We start from the raw sequence: 25,557 nt of genomic DNA, 5'->3' as shown, positions 1-25,557 counted from the left end.
TAAAGCTGACATTAATTTTACACGTGCGCAGAACTGAAGTGCAGCTTTCTGCACTACTCCCTGGTGGCAATGACATACAAACGTTGTCATGAAGTTGCTATTCTGGGAAGCAAAAAATCCCTCGGGTATTTCAGGGAGACTTAGAAAGAACATTTCCTCAAAATAGTGATCCTCATCATTACTGCTACAAGTGGAAATTTTGATACCACATTAAAAATATTTGACTTGTCCTTCAATGTAGTGAGTAATGCATCCACAGTTATCTACCCACAGACACCTATGAGATAATGATTCAGTCAACAGTGGTCTATAATCTCAAAGTCTGGATTCTTTACTCAGGTCTATGAGACCAGTGTCACCAACCCTCAATCCATTACCTGCTTCAGTGCAGATGTTCATGCCTTTATATTTGAGAAACCACACTCGGCAAAGATGAAATCAAGATGATGAGCATCACTGACTCTTCTTTAAGAGCAGACACAGAAATAAGTGTCGATATTTGGAGATTATTGTGACACCAATAACTGGGACATGTCAGTCACTACAGTTTGGCTGGTGGAAACTTGAGACTATCCCAGGTTCAGGAAAACGCTGAGATCCAATAGCTGGGACAGACTTGTTTGCCAGAGGTGCTTTGGTGGACCCGTTATGGCACTTTTAGACCGGAAGCGTTCCTATGTTCTACACGCTGAATTAGGTCAAAGCTAGCATCACCAATTATGGAAACTGATTGCTTAGGAAACCTTAGAGGAGCAGGGTTTTTGTCAGTATTTTGTCTGAAGCTTCAATAGCATGGGTGACTGATTTTCTGCAGGCTGATTGTCCTCAATTTCAACAATGAAAGTAAAACCAAAAATTTTTTAGCTCAGTGTCAGTGAATGACCATGGTGAACAATACAGAACTGTTACATTTCTTAACTGGTGAGCACTTTCATGCCATAGAAGCATCAGACAAAGCACATTCCTGACATTCCTCAGCACGTTTGTCCTGAGAAAAGAAGAATCCAGGTTGCACAGCCTGAAAAGCATTGTAAACACAGTATTAAAGCTATTAAACTTTATCAGCTTAACTAAGGTTCTCTTCAGCTGTCACAAAAAAATAATTACAAAAATGTCTTTAACCTTTTTGTTGTGCTTCACTTAAAAAAAAAAAAAGTGCACAAATGATTTCTATGAAATCAAGCTTTCCATTTAAAACATTAAAGGACAAATACAAATGAAGGGTCATGGCTGGGGGCAGCTACAGGTTATTTGTTAACCATTTAAGATTGCTTCACTAAGCTGTCTGTCTTTGTCTTGAATGTTAAGCCCCTCACCCTTTAGCCATATGATAAGGAACACAGAATTACAGTCCAAGCAGAGGCTTCCCACTCTTTCCAAAGAAAGACTTCTTATAGGAACAAATACACATCTCAAACAGAACCACAAAAGATGCTGGAGCAATCCTAATGGTAACCAGCTCCTCCTCCATAGCTCTGCTTTCTTTATGTAAACATATTCCAGTCAAATTTTTACAAACTATGTCAACAAGTCATGTTTTCTCCCTCTTTCCCCACGAAAACTGTGCAAGGATAACTGTACACGTGTCCAAGAAATAGAGGACGTCATTTTATTGGAGGTCCACAGGTAATTCTATCACATTAGGGAGTGGAAGAATCTCGTGGTATGGCACAACACAATACCTTACTCTAAACACTTAAACAGAAGGTTAAATGATATGCAACATGATCAAATCAGTAATTCTCCATCTTCTAGGCACCACTGATTAATTTAAAATAAACTTTAATAAATTGAAAAAATAATATAGTCCATTAATTTGTTTGTTGCACTGTCTTTAAATGAAACAGCACTTCGAAAGTCACAAATAAAAAAAGCAGCACTTTCTCTTAATACCAACACCACTGTAACACATACTGTAGCGTGGCATGCAAATCCATATCTGCAGTCTTTTTTTTTTCGTATTAACAAACGGAATGGTAATTTTCTATCTCAAATATTAGTAGCATAACATGTAAGTGCAGATCATTCTGCCCACAAGTGTGGTAAGCCTTAACAAGTGTGTATTACAAGAGCATAGAACACAGAGCATGACACTTACATCCAAGAATCTCTCTCTTTTGTACTGTACATGGTGTTTGTTACAAGCTGAATTCCAACCTGCTGTACCCGAGCTTCAGGAAACAAGATTATTGACCGTTTCTGGTTTTGCATAAAAATCGAATGCAGTCACCATCAAAGCACAACCTTTAACAGCCCGGTCAAAAAAATGCCATAGCTCCATTGAAAAAATAACTTGTCTTTTTAGTAGACTCCATTACGCGATAAAGTTTCCATTATAGGCATGTTACGGTCTTACAGTGGTACTGCAGTGTCACTCCTGTTAAGCAGAGATCTGTAGGAACACCAAGAAACGGTGCAATGTTCGAAAAAGCTGTTCAAACTGAGCTAAGCTTCACAAGACCACGTACTGAGTCTTCATGCAGTGAATCCTGGCTGGCTAGACTCAGGACATGCATTGTATGGCTGTGTGTAATCGGACTTCCACTTGGCAGCATCCCAGGGGGTGACGGAGCTTCTTCAGGAGTGAGAAACTGATGACCTTCGTGTTCCTCTTTTAATGGTATCATGTCTGTCAAACCTGTATCTGATGTGAGATTTGGCATAGAAGATGGTGGTGTTGGTTGCCCTAGAGTTAGAGTTGCACAAGGCCCACTGATAGTAGTCTTTCCTGGTAAAGGTAGCTCTTCACTAGTTATGCTTGGCTCACTCTGTAGTAGGGGGGTGGCAGCGGCCTGCAAAACGAATTTAGTGCTCTGAATGCACTGATCTTGGTCACACTGTAGAATGGAAGGGTGTCAAAATCATATAAGGCAAACAAAACAGAGGAAAAAAAAGGGAGAATATGGACAAAAAGGTATGGAAAAGAATGGGATGTGAAGAGAAAAAAAGAAAGCCATTAGTATCATTCCATGGTTAGCCACCCAAAAATCTCATTGCATGCTGCCCAGGAAAAAAAAAAAAAAAAAAAGAAAAAAAGCATGCATAACCGAGCCATCGCTTTGGATTACTACCAAAGCGAATTATGATGACCAATTACACTGAACTCTTAAGGGTTTTGGTAACCTTTAAAATAGTATTTTGGGAGTACTGAAATTCAAGTGCTTTGCTTATTCTTGTTCGAAGCCATTTGGAAAGCCTAACTGCACAGCTGGTGTGTGTAACTAACCACACCGGGCACCCCTACACCTCCCTGGCTCCAGGTGAGGTGAGTCACTTCCACACCACTCATTTTACTCCGGAGTAGCTAGTGGTTCAGAGAGAGACCCAAAGGCACAATCCAAGCATCTTTCCAAGCTCAAAAACACTAGGCAAGTGTCTTTTTTTAATTGGTCTTCTCACGTGTAGGAATTAATGTGCTATAGAAGTTTTCCAGAACAATAACTTATTTGATGCAGGTGGTTTTATAAAGACATTGCTGGCAATACAGCCTGTATGAGCAGAAATGTCCCCCCTCCTAATTCCATACATTATGTATACACTCTAGAGAATATACTACACTGTACTCAATACTCTAGAGGATGTGTAGAAATTAGGTAGCACTGTATATGCATTAATTTTATATCAACTTTTATGATCTCAAGGCTCTTTCTTGATTAATTTAATCTCTACAATGTGAAGAATCAAGGTACAAACCACAAGTTTTCTACTAAGCACTTTCACAACAACAAGCCAAATTCAGCATATATAAATCCAGTTAAGCTCAGTGAATGTTACTAGGAACACTTTTGGCTCTACATTATTCCTAAGAACTGTTTATACACAATTATCATTCATTCCTTGAGATAACAAGACAGGTAGGTGTTTCAATAATGTCCAGCTAGCTAAGTGGGTAGTACGCCTACTACCAAATTAAGTGTCTTTAACACAAACTGGCATGTTTTTTGAGAGCTTCCAATGACAATATATATTTAATTAATAGCCTGGTCAGTTATAACATCTGTAGATTTTAAAAATCCTGTAAGATTTACTTGCCATACCACTGTTCTGCTGCACAAGAGAAACACTACAGTCAATGACACTACACTACAACTACAAATCCAATGCAGCAAAGACAATTTGGAAGCAAGTAGAATAACAAATATATCCAGAGGTAAGACATGCCCATTCACTTGTTATTTCAAGGATTCTGTTAAAGTAATATGTTCTGCTTTACAAGTGACTTCTTTGATCTATATAAAATTACTGAAAGACATTGCCAATCCAACATCTGTTCAAGATATTCCTGAACATAACCATTGATACTAACATCACAGCAATTCCCTAAAACGCCCATTGGAGTTGAATAAGCCACTGTGATATACTCTATGCCAGCTCATTCCTTCCTTTACTGTATGATGAAAACCACCACTCTGAATGCTTCCACTCATATTTTGAGGTCCTCCAATTCCACCCCTGAGTAGCTTAAATGATGGATGCGCACACATTACATTCAGAAAGCGTGCAATCTGGGTACTCGGTCACAGTAGATAGGTAGCATTTTAAATGTGCCTAAGTGGTTTAAGACTTCCAGAGCAACGGCTTTTTGACAGGCAGAAGTCTGATCCTTACTCAGTTACATATTTTCCAACACTTATGCTTTCAGAAAGACAAATGCGTTGACTTCCTGTTACATAAATTGAGTTTACATATGTTGCAAGCAATTTGTTCCCCAACAAAATGATGAAAAGCCCCAGCCAAGCAATTGAAGTGGTCCCATATAATTTCAGAGAGATTACTCACAGGCTTACAGCCAAAACCTTGCATAAGTACCTTACTAAGAAGAAAACTGTCAGCATCTTTTAAAGTCAAGCTTTGAATAACTCATTCTTGATTAATATACTGTTATTCACGCCTGCCTATTTCAATTAAACTATAGCACTTCAACACACCTTACTAAGCAGACCTTAAAAATCTGTTAACTGAATTTTCAAACTTCAAAAAGACCAACAAAATCCATCTTTCTGAAAAGTGGCAGCCAAAGAGCATGTTAAATAACAAAGGAATGCCTATAACTACATTGAAAACAAATAATGGTAGCAGCTGACTTCTTGCTTTAGTGAAGCTTCAGCCCTGGTCTTCAAAAGGAAATCACTATTGTGTTCCAGGCAATACAAGTACACAGTTTTAAATTAGCTGAAGGTAATTTACTTGAAACTCATTGTATAGTGTGAATTCATTTTCTTCTCACCAAACACTAGTGCACTTCAACTGAATCAATACAGAACAGATAAAGTAGCCTCATAAAGCTCCATTAAAGAGAGTGCTATAAAACTTCTTCAGGTGCTGTATATCTCCCTCTTCATTTTCCATGGATTTATCACTTCCCTAAAGCCTCTACTCTTATTCAGATACATTTCAGGTTTTCTTTTTTTTTTCTTTCTATTTAGCAATGATCAACATATCTCAGGAAAATACAGGCTGTAAACAGCATTTCTAGTATAAACCCCTGACTAGAGCGGGCTTTATACTAGAAAAGGGAGATGTGTTCAATGAAGGTCTCAAAAACATCCGATAAAACCAACACACACTCTACAGGTAGACTATTCTTTAGACTAAACAGCCCCCACAAAACTAAAGAAGGAAATCAGATTTGTTTATAGGACTGGCATTGTGTTTTTTCCTTCCTTTTCGCTCTCCATTAATGAAATTTAGAGCCAAAAGTCTCAACTTCTATTTATCACAATACATGCCAGTATTTCAAATTAAATAAAAAAGCCAAGGATTGTAACAAAAAGGAAGACAAGCACTGAAATCTAAATAGCTAAAAATCTACTGTAGAAATTATTCCACCAGTACCTTCTTACTTCAGATCTACTGATTTTATTTTCCACCTACATTTTCCACTGTTTCAGAGAAACAGCAGATTCTGATGGTAAGACAAGTTTAATTACTTCTACAAGTACAGAATTTTAATTATATATGTGCATAGAAATTTTTAGCCATCTCTATATTTATTTTCATATCAAAAGGCACAAATTAAAGCAAATTAGACAAAGCCTAAAATTCTCTGTTTATTTCACAAATAATAAATACAAAAAACTAAGGAAAGAAAATTTTTCTTTTTTTTTCCGAGGAAAATCTGATTTTTTTTCTAAGCTACACAAGACATACATGTTAACATAGTTTTTGTACGTGGCAAAATATTTTTCACATTTCTAATGCCAAAACCAGAGTTTATTTACTTTGATTTTTAAATTAACTTTGTTAAAAATTTTCTACACACTAGTAACATTAAAGAATTGTTACAGTTCTCAGAAGTTGGAAAAAAGCAGATTGAATTATCTCAGCATCTCTGAATAAAGTACAAACAACAAAGTTCAGACAAGACCGACAGCACTGAGCGACAATGCTATGAATAACAGAAAGGATGCTGGAATATCACAGGAGATGGATCTAATAGATGGGTAAAGAGCAGAGGGATGGAGCTGAGTAACTGTTCCCAATAGCTGTAGGATTTCAGACTCGACATCATGGTATTGCAGATGCTGTGCAACAACTGAGCCGCAAAACCCACCAGGTCAATGGCTCCACTAGCACCTAGTACAGTGCACCAGGAGCAGATCTATGAAGAGAAACGCTTCTGAAGCCAAAGGGGAAGCTATACCTGTTCCAGGGATTTTACTTCAGACTAGCTACCGTTTGTTCTTACAGATTGCATGTCCATGAATCGTTAGAGTGTGCTGGGTGCGTTCCAGGAGCACAGCTTCTGAAAGAAATCTAGTTCATGTGCTCTGCTACTGCTCTGCCATGTGAACAAAAATGCAGTAAACACGCGCAGTGAAAAGAATTGCTTCTAAAGAACACCTCAGCTCAAAGCAAAATGCTGATGTTGATTTACTGCATGTGCCCTTAACCCATTTTAACTGTGAAGTAAAATGCTTTAATGAAAAACCTCTATCAATCTTGACCATAGTAATGTTGACTTGTTAAGAGCCTAAGTTCTGTTTTGGGCAATAATAAGTTGTATTTGGGAAGTCTGACAGTAAATATAAAAGGAAATACACTCGTAAAACTCCCAGCAAAGTGAGGCTCCTCTCCTTGCTGTTCCTTTTACTGCCATGAAAGAAATATTTACTCCTAATAATTACAATATGAAAAGAAATGGAAAAAGTACACTAGAATGGTAAGAGCTAACGTTCCCTGGATCAGCTGGATTCCTGATTCCAGATCACTGCTCGTGTGGACATTTGGGAGAGGGCTTTCCTGCACATCTCGCTGGTAATGCATGTTGTGTAGGCACAATTATGGTTCCTACAATTGTCAGTGGTTTGTGTAAGTAAGAAAACAAAGACTCTAACTAAAGAATTTGCATCCAGAAAAGGAAAGGGAGAAGGGGAAATAAAGGAATTTGGCACACAAGGAACTACCTACGCACTGAAGAAGAGACGTCTAGGAATGCAGGAGTACAAGTGAATGTCTTAAAAACAGAGAAATATACTTGTCCTGACACAGGCAGACAGAAATGAAATCTATCACTTCATAAGGCACTAGAGAATTCCTAGAGACATCATAGTAAAAATAAACCAAACTAATTCCTCTTTAAAAAGTGCATAGATTCTGTGGGTTTTTTTTCATAATGGGTTACTAAAGAATAAAATACCCTGTACCGAAACCCAAGAACCAACTCAGGCTTTTAAGAGGAAGCTAAGTACTACAGGAGTGCAGATGCAGGTAATGGTAGCTGATGGGTTTATGGTGAAATAATAACTATTTTTTTTTCAGAATGTAAAGAAAATAAACCTTAAGAGGAAAGAGAGAGTAAAACACAGAGAAAATTATTATTTCATGAGTGAGATACTGTGTTTTACGCAAAAAAAAAAATTCTTAAGAATGAGAAGAGAGATACTAGGGGAATCAAACTAATGAAGAGCTTGTAAAACCAATAAACAATAAAAGGTAATAGGGAAATACTTTGGAAATACCACATCTACAGATCATGAGCTCCAAGTGACCATGATTGTCATGTGGATAAGGATATTAAGAAGCTGGCTAATGGATTTACCAGATAAATTTCAAATTATATTGAAAAATAAATGAAAAACACTGGGAATGTACCTGGCAAAAATTATTATATGTGCTTCCAGTCTTCAAAAAAGTAAATATAACTTCAGCTCTTAGTAAAATAAGGGAGATACTAAGGAGAGAACAAGAGAAAAAGCTTTAAAAAAAAAAAATTTAAAAAAATCATAGTATGGGACTGTGAAGCACTGATTATAGCCACAAATTTGACTTTCTGAGACTGTGACAAACCGAGGCATTAGCACAAGCAGGGTAGCTCCTATATGAAATATTCAAAGTCTCAAAGGCAAAATTACCACAAAAGCTGTTAAAAACAAAAATAGTGCCCCACAATCAGTATCCTGAATAAGAGATAATGTATTGCACTCAAAACAAGTGTCTGGCAAGTTTAAACTTAGCCTGATATTTATTTTGAGCTTAAATGCGAAAATGCTGCTATGCTAAAAGATGTATTAAAATAAATGAAAGCAGATTATAATACCAAGCAACCCAAAGAGATTTAAAGAATGACCAGAAGCTAGTTGGGTGAGGCAGAAGAATCCTATTTAGAAAGCCATAAGTCACTGAGTAAAAGATTTGAGGGAAGGGAAGAGAAGGAAAGGAATGAGGGAAGGGAAGGAATAAGAGAAGATGCTCATTAAAAAATCTTCCTTTAACATCAATGGGCAGAAAAGACATTTTAACAAGCTACATGGATTAAGTATTAAAACATCTAGACATTAAGATTCAATGTAGAGATAAGAAGATATAATGCATTCTGGAATAAAATCCAACAGGACACACCATAAAGGCGTACTGGAACACACTTCAGATTCTGTAAGTTATTTCCTGTACTCAAAAGCATTGAACTTGCTAAAAGAGTGTCATTATCTCTGATGACGTATAAATGGCTAAACCTCTGTCATTTAAAAAGTATTTATGGGCTAAGACTATGATCTACACATGCTTTTAAGTCAAGGAATTTCACTTTGCCTGTCCTTATCTGAAACCATAACAATACAAGCCGCAGTACCAGACAGATCCCTTTCAAACTCGCCAGTTCTTTGTGGTTTACCTGTCTCAGCTCCAAGAAAGTGTTTTTCATTTTATGCCTCTGTCTTTTTCCCAAGAGGTATGCATCCCTCCAGAAAGGAAGACTGAATCATATTCCATCTTTTGTCTAACCTTTGTCAGTGAGGACATGAGGCAAAAAAAAACCCCTTTTCTTCCACAAAGACTTTCCCTCTCCTGTTTTGCTTCCACTGGAGTCTTAGGTTTGAGCTAGTCTATTATTTAAACCATCAATACTCAGTGGAAATTTTGATGTTTGCATCTAAACTTCTAGCAAGACGGATTCTAGAGAATCTTGCGGAGATTCTTCCTCTTAAAAAAAATAAATTAAAAACCACAACAATGACAAAAAAAAAATCAAACAACAGGATGCAACATGCCTTGTTTCACTTCTGCCATAAAGTGTACTCCACTTGTCTTTCACTCAAGAACTTTCCACAGTCCTGTTCAAGGAGAACAAGTGAATGGCTGGTGTTCCCAGTGTGTCTGTTCCCAAACTTCTTCAGAAGAATCTAAGATTGCATATTGGGAAGAAAGCTGAAAGAAACTGATACTGTAAAGCCTGGAAAAGTACTAGAGGGTCACTTCATGGCATAAAGGTTTAAATAGAATGATGCAGTTTTACTTGATTATTTCTGTCTAAATTTAAATTGGAACAGAAAATGTGGTAACTGAACAGAATGTCTGAAAACATCTAAGCTAGTAGTAAGGTGAAAAAATTTTTGTACAAAAAAAGAAAGTCTGTTATGTGGATGAGATTGAGATCTTAACTGTGAAACATGGAAATCAGTTTTGTTGTTTGCTGCTTTATGAGATAGAAGAGATGGAAATCTGAAAGTAGGCACAGATTCTACTGAGAAGAGCAAAAACATTGACCTTAGAATACAAAAAAGAAAAATGTGAAACAAGAACAAATCAGAGGGAAAGTTATGTCCCACTGCATCGCTGCCAGCAGGAAATGAATTTATAATTTCTTATGGTTCAACAATTCAGGAAAGAATGCACGATTTTAAATAGGGAAGAGAAAATAGTGCTGGAGACATTGGGAAACTAAGCAAGTCTTTAACAGTTTGCAGCAAAACTCAAGGGAGAAATTTTAATGCTGATAGCCAGCTGCCACTAGAAGCCAATTGGTCTTGGATACAGACTAGGAATAACACCCTGAGAAAAATGGCATCACAGTCTTAAAGATATTCCTCCATACCAAACACGACATACTACATTTTTTCACATTTTTTCTGAGAGGTGACTTTCAGGATTGAAAGTTGCATATTTCCAAGTGGTTCTGACAACTTTTAAAGAAGCTAAGCCTTTCCCAGCTCCAGTATTGTGATGTTCTAGGATATAAGAAGTTCAGGTTCTTCAAGACTTTGTGTAATTACAGGTATTACACTTTAAAATCATAACAGCTACCTGTTTGACTTAAATTAATACACCATAACAGATTTCTCCATTTCTAGAGACAAATTTAGTCAATTTTCTATCAAACTGGCACAACATTTTCTCATTAATATCTACGAATAATGATAGTATCTTCTTACAATGGAAGTATAATTCTTAAAATGTTAAAATAACTTAATGCCAGGGACTTATTGTAGGTTAATGATCTTCATAAATAAGAAGCCTTGACAGAGTCAGAAAATTTAGACAATCCCCGAAAGACTTCAGGCTATTTCTAAGGTTTGCTTGCTCGCTCTTTCTTTTTCTTCTTCTTATTTTTTTTTTTAAACTCCCTCCTGCCTTTCTCTTTTCAGAGTTACTTGGGTTCTTTTGAGTAAAATTTGCATGGAGCATTACCTCGTTCTGCACAACTGCATCTCACAGAAGATTCAGAGTTAATACTGTGTGTCTAATGCATTTTCTCATTAAGGAGACTAACAAATCTTCCATTTAATTCTCAAAATAATAAGTAAAAACAGCTTAGGAACTACAGCAAGACTTTGATACCAGTTTATCAGTGACACTAAAACTAATCTGTCTGGAAAGAGTGAGTCTTTTCCTCTTTTGTCCAAAAAAAAGGCTGAATTATGTCAGAAGGCCTTGTGGCCGCCTCTTTTTTGGCAGAGGGAGGGCATCCATAACTCATGGCTTCTTTGACAAAGTCTTAGAACCCACATAATACGGAGATATGTGGATGACAATTCAGAAATAGGCACATATGTAAGATGCTTGCCTTTGGAAAAAGATCTCTTTGCAGTTATTCTCCTCTTCTTGGCACTGGAAATCCTATCTTCCATTACGATAGCCAATGCTACCAGCAAAAAACAAAGTAAGAACTATTGGCACACTTTCAAAGCTGTTTAAAAGTTTTTTGTTGTAACAATCCAGTCGCCATTTTTTGATCATTGGAAGTTCAATGTCCTCCTGCTCTTTCTTCAACACACTTCTCCCCTAGAAACTCCTCTTTGTTCATCTTTGCTTTTTAAAATACATGAGTCTATGCAAAACCGCAGTGTAAAAGCAAAGAAGGAAATAAGAGTATCAAGAAAATGCCACACAAAATAACAATTAGCTGAAAAATGATGAACCAGAGCAAGTCCATGATACTTGAATATTCCAGTTCAAAACACAGCAGGTGTCAATAGTACAAGTCAAAATGCCAGTATATTCAATAAATCAACAGTGCAGAAAAGCCTCTCTTTCTTTAGAATCCATGAGCAATAACTATTACCCTGTGTGAACCATATATTAAAAAGAGTCTTGGATTTTTTTTTTCTTTACTGTTAATAAACAAGTCATTCCACCCAGAGTGTCAGCTGTATCCAGTTAGTTATTACTTGATTAGTTCACATGAAAGTGGAGAAGGAAAACATTCACAGGAATCTTGATGAACAACACTATGGGATGATTCCTACCATGTTGCTCTGAGATTGTGTGGCCCCGTACATAGTAATGCCATTTGATGGTCCTGCTAATTGTGGTGTATCTGGTTGTATAAATCCTCTTCTGTCAATTAAGCTACAGAATAATAAAAATAAAGAAAAAGAATTAGAGATATTTCTGATCAATAATGACCTCCTTTCTATAGAAAGAAAGAAGAAATTTCTATCATACGACAGACCTTAATACCTCACCAATACCTTCAAATGTCCCCTTTTATTCAATTGAAGTACAACCCTTCATTTCCACTCATCATGAAGGTAATTGTTTCCTTGCAATAATACCTGCCATATAGTCATATGTACTGCTACTTTTCCAGATTTTTATCATAGACAAAACATTTGGAAACAGACCAGCAGATAGCACAAAACCAAGAATTTTAAACTACAGGTGACAAAACAGATTACAAAACTCACTAGTGCATTTTGAATGAGTATCTATTTTGAAGGTTCTTTTGTTATCAGTTTCCACGTCTCAAAATTAAAGCTACTTAATCACAAAACTTAGAAAGAAAGAGGAAGTTTTGTTTAGACAACTTACTTGCCAGGTGTTTCATGACAGCTACCTAATACTGCTCATAGTGTTCCACTGTTCTTACCAAAGTGATGCAGTCACATATGGAAACAAGAAATTTTAAGAAAATGTTTCATGGAGAAATTAATAAGTAAAAATCTATGTAGGAGTCTAAAAAAATAAATAGAATGGAATCATCTGACCTAGCTAATGATTTTGATAAAATTCCACACACAATTTTACTCTCAATTTGAGAACTATAAACGGTACTTAGGTTCTGGTAGTTAATACTCATAAAAAGCTGAATCCACAGACTGAAGTACTATATTCTATAGGTGTAATAGCCCATATCACTTCCATACAAAAAAAAAAACCAAAAAAAAAACCAAACAAAAAAAAAACCCAAAACTCTCCAATACTTTATGCTTCAATTCATTTAAAGGTGTTTTTTTTTAAAAAAAAATATATGTAGGTTTAAATTATAGTTCCATATATTTTAATCATAGGCCAATTTTTTTTTTTCCAGTGACACAAACAATGTTACTTCCCATCTGGAAAATTACAAATTATACCACAGGATATCAAATTTTAACTGGAGGGTTTATAGTTCCTGTTACTAAGATAAAATTACATCAGTGTCTTAAAACACCTGAGAGCTAAAGTCAGCACAGAACTGGTTTTATTTGCTGCTTTATGAGACCTCTAAATTTGCTGAGAGTCAAGATGACTTCAGTTTTAAAAGATAAGAACAGGATGCATAGAAAAAATGAAGGCGTTTCCCTCTCAAAAGTCAATGAGGTTTCCACCACTTAGAGATCAGTCTGAGCTCTCCTCAGGAAGGTCTGCAGAACAGGTTTCTACGTCCATTCGAAACACTGAGAAATCCACCTGGGATTACAATCTGTCACGTGGAAAGCACTCCTTCAAAAAATCAGATTCTTTAAATTAGGTGTCTTATTTTTTATCTCAGAACATCAGTTAGACCTATGCTGACAGCTATGGATCAAACTAAGATTTGAAAGGTACTGTTGAGGACATGTAAAATGCATTCCAAATTTGGTAGCATAGGTTTAAAAATGAGAAACACGATCTTTAACAGAAGTGAGAAAAATTTGGATTATTTACAGATCTTCTCTTAATCTGCATTCCATTCTCAGAGGCACTTAAACATTTTGAATTTTAAGCTGTCATTGTTGCTAAACCAGTTTACCAGAATTTAAGGAAAAAATGAGTATCTAGCGACTTGGGATACAGCTGAGATTAAAAGTCAAAAATGCAAGGTTATAATTTACATTTTACAGTCAGTAAATTTTCGCAGTTGGTCAAAAAATACCTCCCTGCAGAAACTCTACAGATACTTTGGCATCTAAATAAGTTACGCTGCTATATGGAATTTAGGGAAAAAATGTACAAACTCTGTTAAAACACAGGAGCCAATGCCAGTCTGGTCTATTGTGCCCTGCTGCTTCTACCAGTCTAAGCTGCTATTTCAAACGCTGAGAAACATTATGTAGTTTTAATAAAGATTTCCATTTGGAATCAAACAAAAGAATTTGAAGCATGGCACTGAGTTTTTATGCCACATACTTTTATGAAAAGCAAAATGGCAGAATTAAAGGGTTGGCTTCAGGCACCATTCATACAGGGAGGAAGCAGAGACAGCGTTACTCTCTCTCACCACAGGGATTACAGTGTTAACCCAGTATGTGGAAATCTTAACTCAGTTGTCTCCTCCTTAGGAAAAGATGTCAGTCTCTCCTGTTGAGCTTTGACTGCTCACAGAAGTACCACCTCTGATATTTGTAATAGCAAAGACAGAAATCCCACTTCCAATGAAACATCTTAGCCATTGGACTATAAAGTCATTCACTTTCTTTCTTCTCAATGTTCAGATTAATAACTACACAATTCCAGATAAAGCAAAACAGCTTCATCTGATGAGTACGTCACAAAAATAATCTACAAGATATCAGCCATGCTCTGCAGAGGAGCAAGGCCTCTATTGTACATGTAGCACATGAACTACCTAACATTGAGTGATGGAGTAAGAAGAGATTAATTCTTTCCTGCTGCCAGTTTTCCCTTTCTAGTCTCAGCTCCATCTTATATTTTGTTCAAGGTGAAAAGCCATCTGCAACCTTGAATATACAAATAGTTTGGATTTCAAAAGTTAAAAAGTATGCAGCAAAAATTAGTCCACTAAGCTTTCTCTGCAATTGCTTTGGTGTAAGACCACCAAATTCAGCTTAACATATATATGTTAACAGTAGTGTAAATAAAGAAAAATTACTGTCCATTTAAATAAAATAGTGAAAAGACAAAAATGAACAATTATCAAACTAGTTTTAGCATGAAGGTTCCCAAACTCATGTCACATCTGTTAGATATGTAGAGTTTAATAAACTTTCAAATTGCCTGTCACGCAACAGCTATCTACTAGGAATTTTTTATTGCTAGAAGTTATTAACTGCAGTGGCAAAGGTTCAAAAAACAGATAAACAGGTTTATTTTCATTTTAGATGTCAACCTTAAATATATTTTACAGGATCTGATCACTAACTTAGTTCAAGGACAGTTTACTGACTTCTGTCTTTACTACTTACCTCTTTTACTACTTAAAGCTTCTAATCACAGTAAAACAAAACTTTATTTCTGTTGAGTAAACTCAAGCAATCAGAAATAATTTTATTTTCAGCAATGATCATGTGGCTTCATTTATACTAACAATACTTTTGATACCCTTACCTTGGAGAGAGGGGCCCACAGAGTGCAGCACAGCAATTAGTAAAGATGTTGCCATAACTGTATGGATTATAGTTCTCTTTACCTCTTTTATTTGACCATGATCCTTTAATCTGAAGAGATATGAACAAGATGCATCACATATAATACAATTCAGAAAACGGTTGAGACAAATTACGGGTTACCAAAGCAGCAACATGCTACTTACATCAGGGGCAGACCAGAGAAAACCCATGATCACACTTTCTGGGCTGTTATGAAAGGCTGGACCTTAAAATCTTACCAGCAAGCACGTGCTTTACCTCCGTAGATTTAGACCACCCAAAATCTCAAAGGACCAATATACTGACAGCAGGAATTTCAGTGTCTAAACATAATGGTCTAAACTTAATTTTGCAAATATTATGGTATGTTCTACAGAAGAGGTTCAATTGCAACATACCATTAAAGTCAGTAATAGAGCACTGATTTTCCATACTCTTGGGTAAGTTCTCAAGCTGTGCAATACCACACAACATTATCTTCCCTAATGCCCACAAATGACTAAAGTACTATGAAGCAACTGCAGTCATTACTACCTTTTAGCCCATATTACATTTTCTTTTAGCCAGTCTTGCTTTTTCTTGCTTTGCTGTTTGTGAGATACTTGAGAGCCTAAGTAAAATGTCTTATTGTATTCAACTGGAAATGTATGCTTTAAATGGAATTACTAAGCAGTTTACCTGACATTCAGACATGTTACACTGCTGCAGTTCGCCGCTATCTGACTTTCAACAACCCAAAAGAGACATTTATTTGAGGGAAGGGGGGATAATGGAAACATGCTGGGTCCATCTAGAGAGACAAGATTGGCCTAAACCTAATAACTGAGGAATACCAGTGTATCTAATCTGTCTTGCTAATGATGTAGCGTTCTTCAAAGTCGGGCTACTTGCTTGGATACTTGATGCTGAGGCACAATTCATCCTGAGCCTGTTTGGTAAATTTTTCCTGGTTGATTAGTATTTATTGTAAAATTTATAATTTTAACCATGACCTTAAACAACAACAAAACATGTGTTTGACAGTCCCAGCGATGCTACTTTTGCATTTACCAGATACCTATGAAAAAGGTACAACAAAAAATGACAATAAAATAATTTTAAACTTGCAGTAATTTGTTAGAGTACTTGCTAAATTCCAACAAGCTTTCTATACCATTAACTACCTAGCCATTTTTATTTTCTCCTTTCATTCATTTTGTATTTCTCCTTTTAGTTAGGGGAAGACACGTGAAGCTTCCACATAAACATAATTTCACACCAAAACAATGGAAACCTATGGGCAAAATAGGACAACTGCAGAAATTAGAAAGTTGACCTTTAAATTAATGATATACTCCTTGCCAGAGGTTTTAGACCTCAGACTGGCAAAGAAATTTCAAAGGAAAAAATAAAATAAAGGATGAAATTTTTGTTTTGAGAATTCAACATACTTTGCAATTTTTATAGTAAGCAATTTTTGAGTCAAAGAATATTTAGGACTCCCAGTGAAAAAGAAATACTGAAAAATATTTAGTAATTTCCTACTGTACAAAATATACTTGTTTCTTTGTCTCCTCTCTCCTACATTTTCCTATTTCAAGATGCAGGTCTTGTAGGTGTAAATCATAATGGACACACTATGTAACCAGGACATCGTCAAACAATAACAAATAGCACCAAAAGATCTCTTCTGATATTTTGAATCGAGCATGACCAGGTTACTTTCTTCTTTGCTACTGAGGCATTCACAAAATTATGCAGGCATGTATGACTTTTCCAAGAATAACAGAGGAAAAACTCCATACAATTAGAATTAATCATCTTTTCCTCATTACTATTTAAAACATAGATGTAGAAATATACTATGAACTTACATCTTCATTTGTTGTTTGATTGGAGCTGATCAAATACGTGTGAAAACCTGAGAGGCCAACAATAGACCATACTGAGAAAAAACACACCACAGCTTCCAGCACAGTAATTGACAGTCAAGGAAATATATGCAAATGAAAAAAAAAATTATATCCAATAACAACTAGTTACAATCACAAAACTCAGAGTAGTCAACTTACAGTCCACAAGTCCCTTGAGATCTTTTGGGTACTTCAAAGGGGTCAGCAAAAATTAAACTCAGATAAGTAAGCCTACTGTCAGTCAGCTTTAGTGTAAAGGCCACTGAATAGCATCTACATCAGCAAATATTTAAGGGTCTGCACATTGAAAAAGGCCAGGAACTACTGATAAGTGGTTCTGATCTTGATTCCTGAAATTCAAGTTTTCATGTTCACCCTATAAAAGTCATTACACTTGTATTAAGACTGGTGAATTGGTAAGTAACAGTAAATAAACTGATGGCGTGAAGGGAAGGTTAACCACTAAAGAGGTAACCCAAGGCTAGCTGAATAGCAAAGACTGAACAGGTATGTTTGCACAAATATTTGGTGCACCATGGGAGCTTTGAGCCAGGACTAAGGGTTCTAGATCTATGCTCATATGTATCGCAACAATAACAACAGAGTAATTGCATCTCAGTCCTGTGTTCTACCTGCTAGACTCTCCTGTCTTGCTTCTGTTACTGAAGTTAAGCTGTCGATGTGGATCCTAACACCAGCACCAAGGTGCACGAGACCAAGTAAAATACAAAGTCCACTTGCTCTCTCAAGTCCCTCAAATAACAACATTTGAGGGTAGTTATATATTTGCTATAGCTTACATATAATCTGTGGGGGTGACTGAACGGCCCAGTCTTTGCAAACAGCCCGGATAACAACTCCTGTTCAGCCTGTAAGTGTAAACAGTTGAGGTGGGGTTGAATACCCAAAACTGGGCAGCATTTGCCCACATCTTATCATGTTAAAGAGGAAGACTATCAACTCCCAACTCACTGTGCTGCTATTAAACAGCAGCTGAGGAATTACAAGAAGGCTTTTTGAAGGAGGCATCAGCCTCAGAAAATTACAAAAAATGGCAGAAGAGAATTTGAAGTGGCAACAGCAGCAGTCAAAACTTGGTTTTGTAGAGCCACATTTCACTCTGCTGGGATCTGCCTAGCCCAAACAGAGCACCCCCCCTGCCAGACACTTAGTAGCCTGCATCCAGACAGCAGACTGCCAGTATGGGGTGCAACAATAGGGACTTGCATCTGAGGTACACATGCGTGAGCTCATAGGGTGTTTTCTCACCTGCGTGTGTGCACCGCTAGAACGTTTGGGAGTTTAGTTACAGAATGGTGTTTAAGCAATTGTAGGGGTTTATTAACATTTCTGGGGAAAGAATGTTCAGCAGGTCCTGTTGTGATAAGATGAGGGGTAATGGTTTTAAAATAGAGGGGGGTAGATTTAGATTAGATATTAGGAAAAAATTTTTTACGATGAGGGTTGTACAACACTGGAACAGGTTGCCCAGAGAGGTGGTCGATGCCCCATCCCTGGAAACATTCAAGGCCAAGGTGGATGAGGCTCTGAGCAACCTGATCTGGTTGGAGATGTCCCTGCTCCTTGCAGGGGGCTTGGACTAGATGACCTTTGAAGGTCCCTTCCAACCCAAACCATTCTATGATTCTATGATATTGACCCTGAATATATAATTATCCAGCAATCAGTCATCTATATGTCATTAACAAAGCAAGCACTGCAAGACCAACCTTTATCTTTTCTCATTTCCCCTATCTGCAGAAATGTAGATCAAAAGCACAGAACTACATGCCTCAGCGCAGTATATAAGTTAAAAGAAGACCGCACTATCAAGTTGTCTATTATTTTTAAGCTTGCATCTTTCACTCATTTTCTTTTTTAACTTTCAAACTACCTGTGTTTTCACTCCTTATAAATGGCATAACTCAAAAGCCATAAAGAATTAACCAGACTTTAAAAAGTGAGATTGGTATACTAGGAGTCAGTCAGCACTCAGTGCTGCATACTTACTACAGTTTATATCATTCCTTTCACTCTAAAGGAGTCATCCTCTCAGCAATAAGACAATAAAGTTGCTTCTAAACTTTATATAATCAAGCATAAAGAGCAACTTTCTACAGAAGGCTTCCTGCCACAGTTTTTTATTTATATATATTTTTATTTACACACAATAGCTATGAACTCAGAATACATCTGCTTTGAGACTTATTTTCTACAGCAGTTCAACAGTAAATTGTTTTTTAGGGAACATGAATCAACAGCAGAAACGGCTTTGGTTGCTAGAAAAACACATATAACGAATCAGCAGGAACAAGAAAATGGGAAAGAATAGGATAAAAATAATCTGTATATTAACTGTATGCCAACCTTTAGTGAAGTCAGTTTCCAAGACAACGTCAACTCAAAATATTCCAGAGCAAGGACACAGCCTTAAAACATACAAAAACATCCTTATCACTGAACCTATCAGTGGAAGATAAATATGACAGCTCCTCACCCTTATACAGACTGGAAAACACATGGATGGACAGAAGTATTTGTGATAAATAATCCTAATATTAGTTAACAGGGAAGAGTCTTCTATTGTAGGTCTGATCTCATCTAATGAGTTGGGAAATAGCTGAATTGTCTGTATAACTTCCCCTAGAACCTACTTCATTCAGAGTGGTTTAAAAGCCAGAAAAGAGCCATTTGCATTCTGAGCAAATCTGCTCCAAAAGCAGCAGGATGACCAAAGTGCACTGCTGAGCAGTAGGTTCACTACTCTCTCACTCTCTCATCTCATCCTCACACTATGTGGAGTCAAATCGACACAAGATAGGAACTCTGTCTCAGTTGACTGTGCAACAGCCACAGCTAAAGCAAGGAGAATGACGGAGAATGGGTAAGGAAGTCGACTGTTGTTAGCAGAGGGTTCAGAAAGGTCTAAAAGAAAGAAACAGCCTCAAAACATTATGCACAATACAAGTCCACCTAATTAGGCTTTGAGAGGGTAGAAATTGTAAGGAATGCTGTAGAAGAGCACTGCTGGGTGGAGTCTACGCACCAAGACCAAGAGGAAGAATCACCAGGTCAGAAAAGAGGAACCTGAGAGGGAGAAGGGCTCCCTGCAACCCCATCAGATGACTGAACACACCACTAACAGGATGGTCCTCACCATGATTACACTCAAAAGGGTCCTGAAAAGTGAGTTTCTCCCTCCACATGGTAATTGCTACTGACAAAAAAAAAAAAGGGAATTCCTTTCAGGTCAAGATCTCTTTCAGTTCCCCACTGAAAGGGACTTCTTTCCCCAGGAAAGAGACTTCTTTCAGTTCCCCACACCAAGGTCCGAAAAGATCTCTACAACAGTAGGGGTGGTTTATGTTAGATTAACATGACTCCATTAATTAAACATGAGTCCACTAATGAAAAATCAACCAAAAAAAAAGCAATATATTCTCAATATAAAGTGTAACTTACTAGTCTAATATGGTATAACATTCCCTTGGTATCTCACACAGGGTTGCTAGCAAGATAGAAATGGCAATGTTCTCTGTGCCTCAGTTGACTGGCTTGCTCCAAAGCAGCATTCCCAATATTATTTGGACAATTTAATTTTTTACTGTTAGGAATTGTAACCAAGCTATTAAATTCTCAGACATATCACTATCAAACCAGGCTATTTCTACAAGATGCGCTGAGTCTTTCAAAGCAGCACATCTCTGAACACAAATTATGAATAAGCAGCCCATTGTTCCTGTACAAGGATCCCCAAATGCATAATCAATTACTTTTTGATTTAAGAACAACTGAAAGCTATTCTCAGTTTGAAAACAGTATGAAAGAATCATCTTTCGTAAGAAGTGATTGTAATTGTTTTAATTGGAAGCTATTGTTGTGCTACTTAGAACAGTTTGTTTGTGCTTTGTAAAATTATTTGTACAAAAAAAAAAAAAATTGAGCCGTGGCTTTGTTTAAAAAGGGAATTTACAACTCAGTGACTCTACCTGATAAACTCTCTCACACAAAAAATTGTATTTGCAGAATTCTGAGAATCTGACATTTGGAAAAACTACCTGGAAAGAGAGGTCTGTCTTTATGCATAACCACAAATGGCAGAGTAAGAGTTTTTTATTCCTACTCTTCTGTGGAAAAGAGCAAATCGTGTGAGGCAGAATGGACAAAAGACTTCCTCAGCACAAGTATGGGAAAGAATTATTTTTACGGTATCTTTGTGAGAGGTGCAAACTGCTTATTCAGACACAAACCATTCAAAACATATACATAAGGAGTGGGAAGCTTATCGTCTGTATAGAAATGTAAGGAAGAAACTAAATTGAAATTATGTCAGCCCCCATTTTTTCCATTATGTTAGCTGCTTCCAGACAGGAGGAGCCTTTTCCATACATACAGAAAGCTCCTGTGAAATTTACAAAAAGAACATGGAACTTTTACAGAACAGAACCACAGCATGGTTTGGGCTGGAAGGGGCCTTTAAAGATCATCTAGTCCAGCTCCCCCTTTCACTAGATCAGCCCCATCCAGCCTGGCCTTGAACACTTCCAGGGATGGGGGATCCACAGCTTCTCAGGACAACCTCTTCGAGTGCCTCACCACCTTCATTGTAAAAACTTACTTTATTATAGCAAACCCAAATCTACCCTCTTTCAGTTTAAACCTCTTGCCCCTTGTCCTGTCACTACAGACCCTGGTAAAAAGTCTCTCCATGTCTTTCTGATGAGCCTCCTTTATATAAAGAAAGACCACAACAGGGTCTCCTCTTTTCCAAGCTGAACAACAATAGAAGTCCCTGTGTATGCATGTGTATACTTTTATGTAACTTAACAGAAGTTGATACTTGAAAATGACTTCTCTAAAACCAGTAAATCAACGTAAGAATACTTTCAGGAATTGAACTCTTTAGGGACAGCTTATGGTTTCAGCTGTTCCGCAATCTATTTTTTCTATCCTGACCAGAATCAGTAATTTTTGATATTTTCTGTTGTAAAAGCAGAAGAATTATTGAATGTTTTAAATGAAACCACAGTCTGGGTATAGAGTGAGATATATGTATGAATTCCATCACAAATATATGGAGCGTACTTTCATCACACATGGAAACTACAGATCTTTGTCAAGAGTAGTACCCTGCAAAAGACGAAGAATAAAAAACATCCCAGGCTATAGTCTCTTTCCTATCTCCAACGTGTGGCAAGAAATCCTGTGGTGCAGGAAGCGATGAAATCAGTAACTGATAAAGTCCCAAATACACATTTCCAACAACAGCAAGAAAAAAAAAGCAAAAAATGCATCTCAGATGTTATTTTGCAACAAGATCTATAATTTGTTTCAGTGAAAGGATATCTTGCAGGACTGTCCTTCAGGGCATTGAGGAACCCTGTTTGTTGAGAACCTGTAGAAACAGAACCCAAAATTACCAGCTGAGTACGAAATTGGACTACAGGCCGTTTTCACCATAGTTAATGCAACTAATATTTGAAGATAACTAAAAAAATCATAGAATAGATCTACTAATATGAATCTGAGAATATGTTGCTCAGCAGCAACAACATGAGAAAAAACACTTTGGGTATGTTATCAGGTCTAACATCTGCAGGGTATTTTCTCAGTCATACCAAATGGATGCACACATACTTTCCCATGAACAAGATTTCCAATTATCCCTGTTCTTTTCAGACTTAATATGGAAAAAAAAATATAAGCTACTTTTTAATTTTGAAATACTATTTTTCAAAGCAACTTTCTGACTTGGAAAATGTATTCTATAAACTCAGATTCTCAACTTTCCCTTCCTTTGTTCTGGAAGCAGCCGAAGTTCTCTAGACTATTATTTTGCTCCTACTGCACCTGCACAGAAGGTTTTTCTAATAGGTGCTTGTTGCCTCTTGGCAAATAAGAGAATATCTACCATCTGAAAAGAGCTCAAGACCAGCATGATCCAATGAATTAGAGATGCAGAAGCATCTGCCTGGGTTCCACAACAATGAGATATTAATCAAAAAGCGTAATTTGACAATTTGCTGATTGCAACAAGTGAATTAGTTTGTAGAAATTGAGTCAGTGTCACATAGCTATAGGCACATAGTTTGCATTTTGCTGTCTAACTTAAATGATTTAAATGCATCAGGGTGAAAGTCTTTCTCACAGCAAAAATTTTCACCTTAATCTGAAGATTTGTATGAAAAGAGAAGAATTTCGTCTTTAAAACAAAAAAGAAAAATATATATGGGTGTGTATACACATATATAAATATTCTCTAGGCCTACCTGGTCAATTTTACTGTTTGCTGTTAAAAAGAGAAAGTTACTTACCTTGTATTTCTGAACCTTTTCAGACTCTCATAACTTATTCTTAGCCTCAAGGCACAAGACTAATGGAACTTCCCCTACCTTCTTACTACTTTTAGGATCCTTAAAGGCAATGGCATCAGGTAGGTGTGATCTCTACTGCCAGTCACACTCTTCCCAGCAGTTCCCAATATATAAGAAGGGAAAGGTTCCTCACGGCAACAAACAATTGAAACACCGATGCCTCCAACAGAGCTGAGTAACTGTGAAAACAGACACTACTACTGAAAATGTGTTGAGCTTGAGGAGACAAAGAAAATCTTCCAAGACAATACCTTTAAAGTATCTGATTTACAAATTCATTTTATCATCTTCAATAATATTATGTACACATGTTCTCAACCCTGGACAGGGCAAATTTCCAATGAATGCCTCAGAAGGGCACAGAAAACAAAAAGTTAAGATGTATCTCATATCTCATCACCCCTTAGGCCCACCAAAAGTGATAAAAATGCTAGCTTGCAAGATGCATTAAAAATGATACAAATTTCAAAAATTTTTCTCCATCAAAAGAAACCAAAAACCAAAAAAGTTTCCTATGTCATCAACAAGGTCAGAGAAAGAACTTCCCTATTAGGATGAACCAGAAAGGATTATTATTTTTTTTAACATCAATGCCTACAAGCTGCTATAAATATCTCTCAGTCCCTTCCTAAAAGAATATTGTCAGAAGGCATTGAGTCTAACACAGAATATCTAGAATAAAGTGTTGCTGAAGTTGATCTTGCTAGGATTGTCTTTGGAAAAGCTAAGAATAGGATTTGACTAAGTCAGCAGGACTTCCTCCAGAATTAAGAATTTTGCCAGGACTTATGGAAATACATATGGGTGACTTTGAAACACCACAGGAAGATCACAGTCCCAGGTCTAAAAACTGAAACTATTCAGATAGGCTACCACAAAGCAGTCTATGCCAAGTGCAAAGGTTCAGATTAAGTAACTGAGAATCCTGCTTACTGGTCAGCATCAGCCAAAGAACTGCAGGGCTGCAAAACAGAACAAAAAAGGTTGAGTGGTAACTATTAGAAAGGTAGATATGAGGACTTCTAGAAGCATGGTGGGCACAGAGAGAGTGGAGTGATTGATACGATTAAAAAAAAACAACCCAGAATTTATTTGTGAAGAACTCTTATTTTGGACAGGGTCAAGACTATAGTAGATAAATTTGAAAGCTCTGTTTGAAGCTCAAATGTGGCAAATAAACAGTGAGGAAGTAATCACAATTCATACCTGCTCCCATTGCCTTTGAGGACCAACCAATCTTTAGAAGTAAGGAGGTTTTTCCTGTCTCATCCAAGGTAGCTAAGCCTCCATAGCAAGAATATTTTACAGCTGATAGACAATTCAGCATTCAACATTTACTATACTTTATCTGTAACACCTAAACAATGCTAAAGATCTTCTCAGCCACACAGAGGCACAATTCATGTCTCTGATCTTTGTGTAATTCATACTTACAATTAGGTATGGACACTGTAAAGTTAAAATCTTCTGGATAAATCTACTTGACATACAGAACATGAAATATTGGTAATTCATATGCTGAAAACTAATTAAAAAAGCACTGTAGTCTTTGTGAAACAAAGGCAGGCTAGCTTCAAAAGTAGCTTTACATTGTCAGACTGGTAATGTTTTCAACTACTGCAATTCTAGCACAGATGACAGAAAAAACCTCATGCTTCCTTCTTAAATGTAAAAGGTGCGTATGTATATACTCATGTACGCCCAAATAAATGTCAAGGATTTAAGTATTAATGGAAAGTGTTCTCTTTCCAATAATTACTTTTCCCTTTTTAAACAAAACATACATCCTTTCTCTGCTCTTTCCACTGGTATTAGAAATGCTGTATCCGGCAGTGAGAACAACTTGTTGATCCAAACTCTCTCAAAATTTAGTGCCCCTAGTCCTAGCCTAGGTGCTAGATTTCTGAGCTATAGGAGAGCCGCGCATTCCTTTTATCTTTCTTTGTGAAGCAGAAATAAGAGCAAGAGTTCTGCTTTTTAAAATGCAAATTTTCCCTGCATAGT

General features: G+C 36.8%; 1 protein-coding gene across 4 annotated transcripts in view; it reads right to left on the bottom strand.

Annotated features, from left to right (window-relative positions):
- Positions 1-1,586: 1,586 nt before the first annotated feature.
- ZDHHC14 (zDHHC palmitoyltransferase 14) overlaps positions 1,587-25,557 on the bottom strand; it is a 113,597-nt gene continuing 89,626 nt past the window's right edge. For 2 of the 4 annotated variants that reach the window (XM_086745875.1, XM_086745876.1), the window contains exons 5-9: positions 22,526-22,574; positions 17,141-17,243; positions 15,247-15,356; positions 11,964-12,066; positions 1,587-2,837 (exon numbers count right to left, since the gene is read on the bottom strand). In XM_086745875.1, coding sequence (XP_086602001.1) covers positions 2,436-2,837; positions 11,964-12,066; positions 15,247-15,356; positions 17,141-17,243; positions 22,526-22,574 — 767 coding nt within the window. In that variant the 3' untranslated portion in view covers positions 1,587-2,435. The remainder of the gene's footprint in view (positions 2,838-11,963; positions 12,067-15,246; positions 15,357-17,140; positions 17,244-22,525; positions 22,575-25,557) is intronic. The other 2 variants (XM_086745877.1, XM_086745878.1) reach the window with 1 other exon arrangement.

The sequence above is a fragment of the Chlamydotis macqueenii genome, chromosome 3, assembly GCF_036417535.1.
Source record: "Chlamydotis macqueenii isolate bChlMac1 chromosome 3, bChlMac1.mat, whole genome shotgun sequence".
NCBI lineage: Eukaryota > Metazoa > Chordata > Aves > Otidiformes > Otididae > Chlamydotis > Chlamydotis macqueenii.
Note: the sequence above shows the minus strand (reverse complement) of the source record. Positions and strands in the feature narration are given on the sequence as shown.